The following is a 13,779-nucleotide window of genomic DNA, read 5'->3' on the forward strand; positions in this document are numbered from 1 at the left end:
TCGTTACGCGGTTGGTCATTACACATCAAGGCGTAACGACCATTTGCATATTACATCTCTATTATATAGAATGGCCCTTTGGGAAAAATTTTATATTACACTAGAAAAAAATATTTATAGACCTGGAATAACAATAGTATAAATGAGTTTTTGCTTATCCACAGGCCAAGAAAACTAACATTCCTTGTAAGTTCTTTCCTAGTGCCCCCATGTCCAAGAGGGGCACTGAGTTGGTCATGATGTAACTTATGACATGGCTAATTCACAGAATCACAGGTTCTCACAGAATCTGAGCTGCAAGAAAATTTTAAACAACGTAATCTCATCCTAATGCCTCCTCTACCACATCCCACCCAGAGATAATGGCAGAACCACTCCCAAAAATCCTTCTGAAGCATGGGGGAGGTGGGGAGATACCTGTCAATGGGGAAAATTTTCAATTTTTAGAACATGGAAGAAGGTTCCTAAAACAACAGGTCAATTAGCTTGATGTCAGTCCTCAAGAAAACCCTACAAAAATTTATATATAAACACATTTGGAGAACTCAGAAAAAAAACAGTAATTCTAGGAACAAGAACAGGTACAGTATGAAAAAGTAATGCCAATTAACATCATTTTTCTTTTTTTTCAAATATATTTTATTGATATTTTACAGAGAGGAAGGGAGAGGGATAGAGAGCTAGAAACATCGATGAGAGAGAAACATCAATCAGCTGCCTCCTGCACACCTCCCACTGGGGATGTGCCCGCAACCAAGGTACATGCCGTTGACCGGAATCGAACCTGGGACCCTTCAGTCCGCAGGCTGACGCTCTATCCACTGAGGCAAACCGGTTAGGGCTGAAAATTTTCTATGAAACAATTTTAGAACAAACAAAAACAAAGATGTATCTGGGTTTCTCTAGAACAGTGGTCAGCAAACTCATTAGTCAACAGAGCCAAATATCAACAGTACAACGATTGAAATTTCTTTTGAGAGTCGAAAACCGACTTCTGCACATGGGCCACAAAGTTTCAATCACACTGTACGTGTGCGCCTGCATGTGGTATTTTGTGGAAGAGCCACATCAAGGGGCCAAAAAGCCGCATGCAAGCCGTAGTTTGCCGACCGCTGCCCTAGAATCATACCATGAGATAAAGATTCAAGTTAGGTAAGACTGTTTGGTTTTAAATCAATTCATTCATATTTGCAGAATGTTTCACATGTTTTCTAAAATTAATTTTTACTAAGCTTCCTGTAGGAACCCTGTCTAGAGTACACCAGATGTTCAAGGCCACTCTGAGCGTGGGAATCCTAATCAGGGAGTTCAAAGCTAACTTACTACAAGCAGGTGCAAAAGCAAGGACGCAGAAAGCTATATACTGTGCAGGCATGCCTGTCTGTAGCCCAAATACTGAGGTCACTATTTGGCATGAAGCCTCTTTTGTTTGAGCTTAAGCTGTATATAAGTTGCTTCTGACCAGCCCATACGGGGCTCATTATAGGGAAGATGTATTACTGACCAGCGGTGTGTGGCTGCTTGGTCAGGCTACTTTGTTAGCAGTGGCTCCTGTGTTTGCTACTATATTAGCAAGGGCTACTGGGTCTACAATAAAGTCTCTCTTATATGCCTATGACTGCTCATATCTTCTCTGTCTGATATCTGGCACTCAAGGAGGTCCAGTCCCTGGCATAGGGACTCAGACCCACCACTTCCCCTGTCACTCCATTCCCACTAGGACTTCTGTCCCTGGAGCACAGAAGTCTTTTCCAGGTTAGGGCCTCCCACTGCTCACAAGCTGCTTTCTCTACAAAGAATGTTCTTTCTCTCAAAGTCTTTGCAGGGTTGTCTTTTCCTACCTCAATTTTCAGTAATTAAACATTAGCACCTCAGTCAGTATTTCCTTAGTACTACCTAAATAGAATACCTACTGCCCTTGCCTTTATTCTTTATCACAATATTTTATGCATTCCCTTTAAAAGAACTTAATATATTTAAACAGTTCGTTTATTAACTGTCTGCTTCTACTACTATCCTATCTAATAAAGACGGAATATGCAAATTGACCGTAACTTTGCGACAAAGATGGTGGCGCCCACAGCCAATAAGGAGGAAATATGCAAAATGACGTGACAAGGTGAGAGGCAGAAGGCGGCTCTGGGCCGGAGTGAAGGCGGAAAGGTGGCTGCGGGCCGGAGCGAAGGCGGTGCCGGTAGCCAGGGGAAGGAAGGCCTATTCTTGCATGAATCTTTGTGCATCGGGCCTCTAGTAAGTCTATAAATTCCATAAGGGGCTGTAATTCCTAACTCATAGCATTATGCCTGGCAAATTCAACAAGTATTTTCTGAGGGGGTAAACAAACAAACAAACAAAAGTACAAATTAACCAGTTAACTACATTGTCCTTGAAAATTTTAAGGTCTCAAGATCTTGAGATCTCTTCATAGGATCTGAAAGCAACCTCAGAGATCATCAAATCTAATCCAGATTTTACAGAAGTTTCAAAAGGGGTTCCCCCAGAACACAGAGCTCCTCAGGGCCACAGCAAGCCCTTAAGATCATGTACCGACTCCCAAATATAAACATGATCTAATCATATCTTAACCACCGTGAAAATAATCCTGTAAGTTTTAACTAAACTCACGACCAAGCTCTACTGTCTCTTTAGTAAGTATAGAGTATGAGAAAAGATAATTTATCAATGAAGTACACAGAGTAAAATAAAATATAAATAAGCAGCAAATGTTTAAATAACATATATATATGTTAGGCTACTTTACATATATATATATTTCCTCCTTTAATAGATTCTCATTCAATTATCTTCATAGTAGTACCTTTTAATATTTTGACAATGGAAAAATCCTTTTTAACTAAATTTACAAATTTGTGCTCTATCATTCCTCTAACATACCATATCTGCATCAATTCCTGAATAAAAACACAACAGTCCTAAAACAGTCTCTGAAATGAATACACTACTTTCCAAAACAAGAATGACTTCCCATTTACCTCGTTATTGGTGTAATGGAGCTCCATGGACTGTCCAAAGGCAGTTTTAGCTTTCGACCTCAGATGCTCCAGTCTAACTGGTCTGGGGAACTGAAGGATTCTGTGAACGGAATTTTAAAACATTTCATTTTCTTAGGAATAGTTGGCATGCCTCAACAGTTATCTTTTGGGTAAATTAAAATTAAGTAAAGATATAAACGCCCACTGTACCTAAGCACCACAATGGCTTGTTTTTGATCAAGTGCACTAATTCTCAACACAAAGTCCAAAAACGCTGAGTATGTTCTATTCTAATACAAATTATAAAAAGGGAATCCTTACAAAGCTCTACAGTTTGTAATTTGCACTGAAACTGTTATATGAGTATTAAAGGGAAATGTAAAATGTATGCTGAAGAAAATAATTAACTATGTCATATCCATACCATGAAATGGACTAAAACTGTTAAAAAGAATAAAGTCGCCCTAGCCAGTTTGGCTCAGTGGATAGAGCATTGGCCTGCAGACTCAAGAGTCCCAGGTTCGATTCCGGTCAAGGGCATGTACCTTGGTTGCGGGCACATACCCAGTAGGGAGTGTACAGGAGGCAGCTGATCGATGTTTCTCTCTCATCGATGTTTCTAACTCTCTATCCTTCTCCCTTCCTCTCTGTAAAAAATCAATAAAGTATATTAAAAAAAAAATTAAAAAAAAGAATAAAGTCATTCTTTGGGGGTTCAAATTTTGATTTCCCATACCCTTATCAACTCAACATTTAAATATAAATATTTTTAAAGAATTAAAAAAATTAATTCTAGTATTTCTTCCTATGTTGCAACGGATTGGCCTGTGCTGCTCCCAGGAACATGCACCTAAGCCTGGAACTACTCTACTAGCCTGTAAACTCTGTAAAGGAGGGACCACCTGCTCCACTGACTGTTCTCTCAGGGCTTAGCAGATAATAAACACTCAATAAATAGTGCTCCATGAATGAAAAAAACAAACTGAAATATCCATAAAAGAATTATAAATAGAAAAAGTAGAATGGACTAGACTTATATATCTAGCATACCGCATTTTAAAAAAACCATATTATCTGTGTAAAACATTTTACATCTCAGGTTATATGATTTATGAGCCTTTTTAAAGTCCTTAAAATGGATAGATCTTTCATTAAATTAATGAGACACGAATAACAAACATGAAATCCGATATTCTCCAACTCCAAATAGTCTTGTTAATAATTCTGTTGTTAACCATCACCACCCACCTCTACTACTGTATGGAGATACAGACTCAGAAGAAGACTAGGCTTCCCCTCTCCTAGATAATTCACAGCCACCATTCCAATTCATTTCCCTCAATGTTACTAATTAAGTACATGTTGTATGTTGAGAATAATCTAAATTGTGAATGTTGCCCAGCCAGCGTGGCTCAGTGGTTGAGTGTCAACCTATGAACCAAGAGGTCACAGTTCGATTCCCAGTCAGGGCACACGATCGGGTTGTGGGCTTGATCCTCAGTGTGAGGCGTGCAGGAGGCAGGTGATCAATGGTACTCTCTCATCATTGATGTTTCTCTCTCTCTCTCTTTCTCTCTGAAATCAATAAAAAAATATATTTTTTAAAAATTGTGAATGTTAAGTTCACATACATAATTCTGTAGAGTATAATAAGATAAGGAGATTTATAAGGAGATAATATGATTACGATAAGTAAAAATAAAAGAAAATGGCAATATTCAAAGGCTGCATTACGTAATGATCTTATTTACTTCCAAATATTGCAAAATAAAAACATTTATCTTTCTAATGTTTAGCCTGAATTTTGACAGTTTCTATCTTAGATTTAAATACATGTTACACGTTACCAAGGACTATTCCATTCTCAATTTGTAAGCCACAAGCCTTCATTAAAATATAGAAAGAACCTCTAATGGCTTTAATTAGAACACGCATTTAATTAAATTGATAATCTGAAATGTAATGTTTCTTTCCTTACCTTTTTTCTCCTCTATGTTCAAATTTGACTCGGACATCATTCTGTAATGAAATGATAAATCATTTCAGAAATCAAACAAAATTTCTTTTTCTTAGTCACACATTTAAAACAGAGCAAAGGGACCCTAGCCGGCTTGGCTCAGTGGATAGAGCGTCAGCCTGCAGACTAAAGGGCCCCAGGTTCGATTCTGGTCAAGGGCATGTACCTCATTTGCAGGCTCAATCCCCAGGAGGGGCCATGCAAGAGGCAGTCCATCGATGATGTTCCTCTCTCATAAATGTTTCTATATCTCTATCCCACTCCCTTCCTCTACTCTCTAAAAATCAATAATAATAATAATAATAATAATAATAATAATAATAATAATAAAAAATCAAAGAGCTGACCGGGAAGCTTTCATTTCAGTATCAACTCCAATAAATTGATAGGGTCTGCCAAAGAGCCAGATTGAGAATTATGTTGCTGAATTTGGGGTCAAGAGGGAAGATCAACAGGATCTGTTAATAATGGCATCATGGGCATGAGACATTTGCTAATCCTGTTAGAGGGAAATTTAGCATACTGTATTTCTACTTTTTAGGGCAACATCCCAAACAAATTTTATCTATAAGAATCAAAATGGCCCTGGCTGATGTTGCTAAATGGTTAGAATGGTTAGAGCCTTGGCTCCAGCACCGAAGAGTTTTGGATTCGATTCCTGGTCAAGGGCACATAACTGGGTTGTGGGTTCGATCCCCACCCCCTGGTCAGGGCACATGCGAAAGGCAACTGGGGATGTGTCTCTCTCACATCAATCTCTCTCCCTCTCTCTCCCTCCTTCCTCCCTCCCTTCCATTCTCTGAAAAGCAATGAAAAAATATCCTCTGTTGAGGATTAACAAAGAATCAAAATGATCCTCATTTGTAAATATACAGAATAGATGACTTTAAATTAAAAAAAAATGCTTAAGTGCTTTAAGAATGGATGAAACAACTTCAGAGAACAGTTACCACATTAAATGTAATTCTACCATTTTTAAACACACACTTATAAAAAATGTTTAACAAAATATTTGATTCAAAAGTATAAAAGTTAAATACTTTAAGCAAAAAACTCTATAAGATCAAGATATTCAAGAAAAATAATTTGTAGAACAATATAAATTTATTAAAATATTATTGCAACAAATACCTGTTTTTTTGGTGATAAAGATTTTGTTTTTCTGGTTTCTTGTAAGGATAATGCTGGTCGACTGGCCTTATGAAGAACAGCCAAATCTTGCATGATTGAGTTCAAAGCTTGCTGATCATCTAGGTATTTTTAAAATAACACACTCAGACTTGTAATTTCAATATGTATTTACTATTGACATCAAACACAAAATTTATAATAAAATTTAATGCAAAAATCTAGAACATTTTCAATGCCTATGCTTGTTATTTTGGTGAAATAAAATTTTTGTTTAAAAACTGAAGGCCAGTAATGTTAAAATAGCACTGGACACAAGCACTAGCATCATACTGGGTGTCCACACAGGAGACTTTTACAGGCAAAATAAAGTCATTCTGCTTCTTCTAATGATGTAACATCCTAGAATATAGGTCGGAACAGCCCTGTTATGACAAGTTCTTTTCTGTGACACCTAAACAAAACAGCACATTTAAAATCTTAAATAAAAGAAGTGGGGGGGGGGGGGGGAAATAACTTTCTATAAATACCATCATTACTTAGCATTTATGTTCAAATTACAGAATTCCTTTTAGAGTTTTTCTCTTTCATCAGACTCAAGTCAGAAACAACAAAAGTTTTGCCTACTGATTTTATGAAGTGTTTTCTTGAACTTCTCCATAAGGTTCAATAAGACTACAAACATTTAAAGACTGTTTAATGATCTCAGCCAGGAACAATTCAAAAGGTAACAATACAAGAAAAATCCATTCCCAAGGGAACACTAAACCCATAAAACTGAGTGAACGAATCATAAACCATAAATTTTTAATTTTTTCCAGACAGATCAAAAATTTATTCATAAGACTATGAGCATGAGCCTCCTAGTAATGCCAATTACATACTCTCTGGAAAACTTCAGGGACAACATAATTGATTTTCACTAGTAAATCAATTCCACTAATAATAATCAACAATTGGTGTAGAGGGCCCCCTGGGAAGGCACATGGGCATTCCTTAATTATTGTCAGCTAAACCCAGTGGCGTTGGCAAAGCCACGCCCTGGGAACACGCCTTGCCAAAAGGGCAAAGGTGTTGTCAGCTTGACCTTCATTTCAGCCCGTGGTGTGAGGAAGTGTTTTTTTTTTTTTTTTTTTTTTTTTTTTTTTTTTTTATATATTTTATTGATATTCTACAGAGAGGAATGGAGAGGGATAGAGAGCCAGAAACATCGATGAGAGAGAAACATCGATCAGCTGCCTCCTGCACACCACCCACTGGGGATGTGCCCGCAACCAAGGTACATGCCCTTGACCGGAATCGAACCCGGGACCCTTCAGTCCGCAGGCCGACGCTCTATCCACTGAGCCAAACCGGTTTTGGCAGGAAGTGGTTTTGATATCTAAATCCAGCCTAGCACCAGGAATGCTCAGGGCCTACTCAAGAATGCAAATAATCTCCTTTTGTCTTGACCTTTTGGTGAAACTTCCTGATATCTGGGATATAAAATAAACTCACTAGATTGACTCTGGGTCCCTGTCTCTGTCTCTCCATCAGAAGAGGATGGTGGTCCCACCCGGTCCCAGCTTTTTCCTTCTATCTCTGTGTCTTGTCTCTTTCTTTTATTTCTCAATCCCCAGCCGCCCCTACTCAGGAACTGGACCCGCTCTCTAGCCGTGCTGGGACTTGGAAAGAAAGAAATACCTACAAATTGGTTTAAAAAAAAAAAAAAAAAAGGAATTGAGAGACTTTACAGCTTACATTTTAAAATGTAACCATTTTGACCCAGCCAGTGTGGCTCAGTGGTTGGGTGTTGACCTCTGAACCAGGATGTCACAGTTGGATTCCCAGTCAGGGCACATGCCTGGGTTGCAGGCTCAATTCCTATTAGGGAGTGTGCAAGAGGCAGCCAATCTATGATTTTTTCTCATCATTGATGTTTCTATCTCTCCCTCCCTCTCTCTTTCTCTCTGGAATCACTACAAATATATTTTTTAAAAAGTAACCATTTTGGTGAGTAATAATTTATGTTCCAAAATTATAATAATTAAAACATGCTTTATCTTGTAATGAAAATCATTTAAATGGATGTGGCAATTCAATGGCTTCATCGTCTTTCAAACACACAAATACCTGACTTCTCTAGTGTATTAATTTTTATAACACTCAACATATTCTGTTTTGTAGTAAAATAAAATCTCATCAAAATGTTAGCTTAGCCCAAGAGTAACTGAGTCCATGGGTATATTATAATCACAACATGCGTACTGTCCATGGGTCCAAGCCAGACTATGTCATTTATTGATAAAAATAAATCTTTCCTTAGAAAAAAATTAGCTGAGAATGATCTCAACTGAAATAAAATTGTATGACATAACCTTCTTGAGAAAGGTAAAATCCGTAATTCTGTACTGGGTAAGGGGAATTCTAATACTTAAACATATCTATGTTTTAATTACTTTCTTCATTAGAAAAAACTTAAACACTTGAATTTAGGTATTTTTACATGTTTCATATCATAATACCAAAATAAACAAGTGGCTGGGGAGACTTTAGCTTAAATCTCTTACCACATTTAGATACACTAATTTCCTTGTTTTGTTTTTTAAAAAGTACTGTTTTCTATCACACATGTACAAAAATAAATATAAGTAACTTCTTAGAGAGATGACATACTAATAAAGAGTAACTTAATTGAGTTCCTGTTTTTTTCTGGCTTGAAGAGGAATCACATGGTAGATACTAGTAAATTCCCAATAGGCAACCTACTTTGAGGAAGCTGACAAGATGTAAGCTAACAAATCCACAAAAGATCAAGCAAAGTGTGAGCAGAAATACACCACAAGCACTTTTCTAACAATTCTTAGACTGTTTTACTCAAGAACCTCTGTGGTGGTCATAGGTACTAGACAGATAAGACAGGTTGTAAATGTCATAAAGATCATGAGTTGATCAATAGGCAATAAGGATGCCCAGAGGGCCCCACAGTCTGACCAACAGTTACACAGATGAAGCAGTAGGTTTCTGACACATACTGAAAGGACATTTAGTTGAGCACAAAACCAGAATATATTTGGGAAATCATTTCAAGTAAAATATTTTATTAGGCATGTTTATTTAGATACCTTATATGCTTATTCATTATACTTAAAATAATTATAGGAGAATATCCTCAATAAAAAATTCAAATATCTGCCGAAACCGGTTTGGCTCAGTGGATAGAGCGTTGGCCTGCGGACTGAAGGGTCCCGGGTTCGATTCCGGTCAAGGGCATGTACCTTGGTTGCGGACACATCCCCAGTGGGAGGTGTGCAGGAGGCAGCTGATCGATGTTTCTCTCTCATCAATGTTTCTAGCTCTCTATCCCTCTCCCTTCCTCTCTGTAAAATATCAATAAAATATATATTTTTTTAAAAATTCAAATATCTGAAACTGATGAACAAAAAGATAGATACAGAGGCAGTAAAGCATCAAACAGACTGTCAAATTACAGCGGGAAGGTTAGGGAGAGGTGGGAGAAAATAAGAGATCAACCGAAGGACTTATATGCATGCATATAAGAATAACCAACGGATGCAAAACATTGGGGGGTAAGGGCATGTATGGGAGTGGGGTGGGGGTGGGGGGGCAATGATAAGATACGTACACATATAATACCTTAATAAAAAAAATTAAAAAAATAAAATAGAAAAAATTAAAAAAAATTCAAATATCTGTGAATCATGCTTTAAAATATTCATGTTTTGCCCTGACCAGTTTGGCTCAGTGGATAGAGTGTTGGCCTACGGACTGAGGGGTCACAGGTTTGATTCTGGTCAGGGGCATGTACCTTGGTTGCGGGCACATACCCAGTAGGGGGTGTGCAGGAGGCAGCTGATCAATGTTTCTCTCTCATCGATGTTTCTGGCTCTCTGTCCCTCTCCCTTCCTCTCTGTGGAAAATCAATAAAATATTTAAAAAAATAAAAAATAAAATATTCATATTTTTCTATGACTACTTTGGTATATGTTCTTAAGCAATGGATGTTCTTTGTTTTGGTGTTTTATATAGTACAGTATTATTTGAGAAAGTAGAAATCAATTTGATTAACACACAGCCCAGATTGCAAGTATGAGCAACCAAAATGAAAAGTTAATAGGAGTTCAGTAAAAGGATATTCAATTTAAAGCTGACAAAACTGAAGAATTTGGACCACATGATGGCACTGCACTCATGGTTACAAAGAGAAACCTTCATGTTGTTTTCCATAGTGGCTACAAGTTTATCATGCATGCAGAAAAAAAAATTTCTCCCCTATTTTAGCCTTCAATTGTAGACAAAAAAAATTTTTAGTTTGAACTTACCCATCATGGCAACCAGCTCAACAATCTGAAAATTAGGGAAACGGCTCTCCCATCAGCATTCTTTATTGCTTTAGGAGGTAAAAAACAAACATTAATAATAAGAAACAGAAGAGGCAGACACACATACACAAAAATACCAGTATAAAAACCACTAATGAGAGGAGGGAATAATGGCGGCGGAATAGACAGACGTGTTCCGAGCCTTGTCCCGGAGCAGAAAGAAAGAACAGCTGAGGGTCGCGCAAGGCGTGTTTGTTGGCTGGTTGGGAGACAGCTGAATTCCAGAAGGAGGTGGGGGACTGCTGAACGGGGTTCCCCTGACCTGGCAGCACGAACTGCGGCTGGGTCCCCTCCCGGAGCTGGGGGCTTGGACGCGGAGTCTGCGCCATCTTGATCCGGAAAGTGGAGCTTATCTGAAGCCTGAGAATCCACAACTGCGGCACCCCAGGAACAGCTGCGAGCCCCAGAACAACGCTCCCCAACTGGCGCAAGCACACGGGTTCAGAGAAGCTCTACACTCCACCACGGAAAGGTCAGATTTCGCCTGGGATAAGGTGAGGTCTCTGGTCCCGGCGGGAGAGAGGAACGCGCGTTTTGCGGGAGCTGGAGGACCAGGGAAGTCTGTGCCTAGAAAAATCCGTGGCTGTAGGGGCTGGCGTGATCTGTGACTGTGGAAAGGGGTCCTCAGAGCTGCTAAGAGAAGGGCACTCTAAAAAGCAACCCATTTTGATCTGAAGTGCAGGGACACCCTAAGAATTTCAGGCAGTCCAGACTTACGCGCAGCCCGTGCGCTCCCTGGGTGCCCGGGCTTACTCGCAGTCCCGGAATTCGCACACTTGGGCTTTTTCCTCTTCAAATCCTTGCATCTGATTACTAAGCCCAATACATAGGATCACCCAGTTGGGGACACCCTGGGAGACTGCAGGGGAAGGTTGTTTTTCTGGAACCTGGGGATCGGAGCGGGGAGTGACCATCAGAGAGTCAGCTCTGAGGCAGCCCACTCCCACAGGCCCGTGGCGAGTGCCACAGGGAAAGAAGGCTCTAACACTGCCTAGAGAGGCCATAGATAGACCTGGAAGTCAATCCAGAAACACTGCCACCCAGGGGCTGAATCACAAATTGACTCTTGTGTAATCAAAAATAAAGGAATACGAGAAATTAAGACACACCGCCTGCTTAAAATCAGGACTGGCTTACAACACCGAAGAGCAGTGGAACGCAGGGAACTGCAATACTGTCTGGACTGAGAAACAGGCGTGCCAAACAGAAAAACAGAGGAAGTGAATGACCTTCACTACTCCACATTTTATTTTATTTTTACCTTTTATTTTTTTTATTTTTTTAAAATTTTCATTTTTTGCATCTTTTAATCAAGAAACTTTTTTTTCTTTTTTCATCACTTGATTTTACCTTTTTAATGATTACATTTTTATTTTCAATCCGTATTATTACTACTGCTATTTTATCTTTTTTTTTTTTTTTTAAAGTGTCATTTTATTTTCTCTTCATTTTATTTTGGGATTAGGGTTCTACATTCTATTTTTTATCTTTCCTTTAGCATCGTTTTACTCTATCTCAACTCTACCTTTAGGCCATCACTCTCTTCCTAACCTCCCCCTTTTCAGTGTCCTGTTTGTCTTACCCTTTTACTGCTTTAGATTTTCCCTATTCTTTCTGTTTACCCCTTGTTAAAATTTCACCCTACTTACATATCTAATCTCCAATCCCCTGCTCCAAGTCCACATACACCTTTCCCTTCGCTGTCTGAGTTATCCATAAACTTGTCCTTATCTCTGTCCTTTTGTTGTTGTTTGCTTGAATGTAGATTATATCCAATTTTTATGCTTTTTTTGTGAGATTGTTTTGCTTATTCTTCTTTTATTTTTTTGTTTGTTTTGTGCTTCAGCTTTCCCTTGCCTCACTCCATATTAGTTGGTGTTGTAGTTTGTACTAATCCCCAGGCACTTGTTGCTGGCATTTGCTGGGATTAGTGATTGTTCTATTGGAGTTTTATCCCCAATATATATAGTCTGTTCCCCTTTCTCTCTTAGTCAATTTCTTGTCCCTCTTACTTTTTTTTTTTTCTCTTTACTTTCCCTTTTCCCAATTTCATTTTCACACTCCTTTTTTCTTTTTTTCTTTCTTTCTTTCTTTTTTCCTCTTCTTCTTTCTCTTCTATCACCTAATTTGCCTTTCTCTGGTGGTCACCTTTATTGGAGGTTATTAATATCGTGAATACATTCCTGTTCAGTGCCTTGTGAGTTGTACCTGGTAGTGCTGTATTTTGTGCCTTTAAATCAACCCAGGAGAGAGAGAACTACATAACCAGACACCCAGAGAAGAGAGACCATGGGGAGACAAAGAAGCAGCCCGCATATGAAAGAAAAGCAGGCATCACCAGAAAAGGAAGTAAACGAAATGGAGGCAAGCAACCTTCCAGAAAAAGAATTCAGAGAAATGGTCATAAGGTGGCTGAAAAGAATGGAAGACAAATTCGACAATATGAGCAAGAACCAAGAGGAAATGAAGAAGAACCAAGAAGAAATGAAAAATGACATCGCTGCTGTAAAGAACTCAATAGAAAGCATCAAGAGTAGACTAGAAGAAGCAGAGGACCGCATCAGTGAGCTAGAAGACAAGATGGAAAAAAATACCCAAGAAAAGCAACTTCTAGAAAAAAAAATTAAAAGGCAGGAGGAGAGTCTAAGGGAACTTTGGGACAACACGAAACAAAACAACATCCGCATAATAGGGGTTCCAGAAGGAAAGGAAGCTGAGCAAGGAATAGAAAACCTCTTTGAAGAAATAATGACAGAAAATTTCCCAGATATAGGGAAGAAAAAACCCACACAAATCCAAGAAGCTCACAGAGTCCCAAGCAAAATGAACCCCAAAAGACCGACGCCAAGGCACATTATAATTAAATTGGCAAACACCAACGACAAAGTAAGAATCTTAAAAGCAGCAAGAGAGAGACAGAAAGTTACATACAAAGGAACCCCCATTAGACTAGCAACTGATTTCTCAACAGAAACTCATCAGGCCAGAAGGGAATGGAATGAAATATACAAAGTCATGCAAAGGAAGGGTCTGAATCCAAGAATACTGTACCCAGCAAGGCTGTCAATCAAAATTGAAGGTGAAATCAGGAGCTTCACAGACAAAAAAGGACTAAGGGAATTTATTACCACCAAACCAGCAATGCAAGAAATGCTAAAGGGTCTACTGTAAAAAAAAAAAAAAGAAAGAAAGAAAGAAAGAAAGAAAGAAACAGGAAGCAAAGAAGTAACACAGGGGTAAAGAATAGGAATGGCGACAA

General features: G+C 38.6%; 1 protein-coding gene across 5 annotated transcripts in view; it reads right to left on the reverse strand.

The window, feature by feature from the left end:
* MAP3K2 (mitogen-activated protein kinase kinase kinase 2) overlaps positions 1-13,779 on the reverse strand; it is a 112,442-nt gene that overhangs the window by 39,909 nt on the left and 58,754 nt on the right. For all 5 annotated transcript variants that reach the window (XM_080670481.1, XM_080670478.1, XM_080670482.1 and 2 more), the window contains 4 exons: positions 10,461-10,528; positions 6,142-6,260; positions 4,972-5,012; positions 2,994-3,093 (listed from right to left, as the gene is read on the reverse strand). In XM_080670481.1, coding sequence (XP_080526607.1) covers positions 2,994-3,093; positions 4,972-5,012; positions 6,142-6,260; positions 10,461-10,467 — 267 coding nt within the window. In that variant the 5' untranslated portion in view covers positions 10,468-10,528. The remainder of the gene's footprint in view (positions 1-2,993; positions 3,094-4,971; positions 5,013-6,141; positions 6,261-10,460; positions 10,529-13,779) is intronic.

This window comes from Plecotus auritus (genome assembly GCF_963455305.1).
Source record: "Plecotus auritus genome assembly, chromosome: 5".
Taxonomy (NCBI): domain Eukaryota; kingdom Metazoa; phylum Chordata; class Mammalia; order Chiroptera; family Vespertilionidae; genus Plecotus; species Plecotus auritus.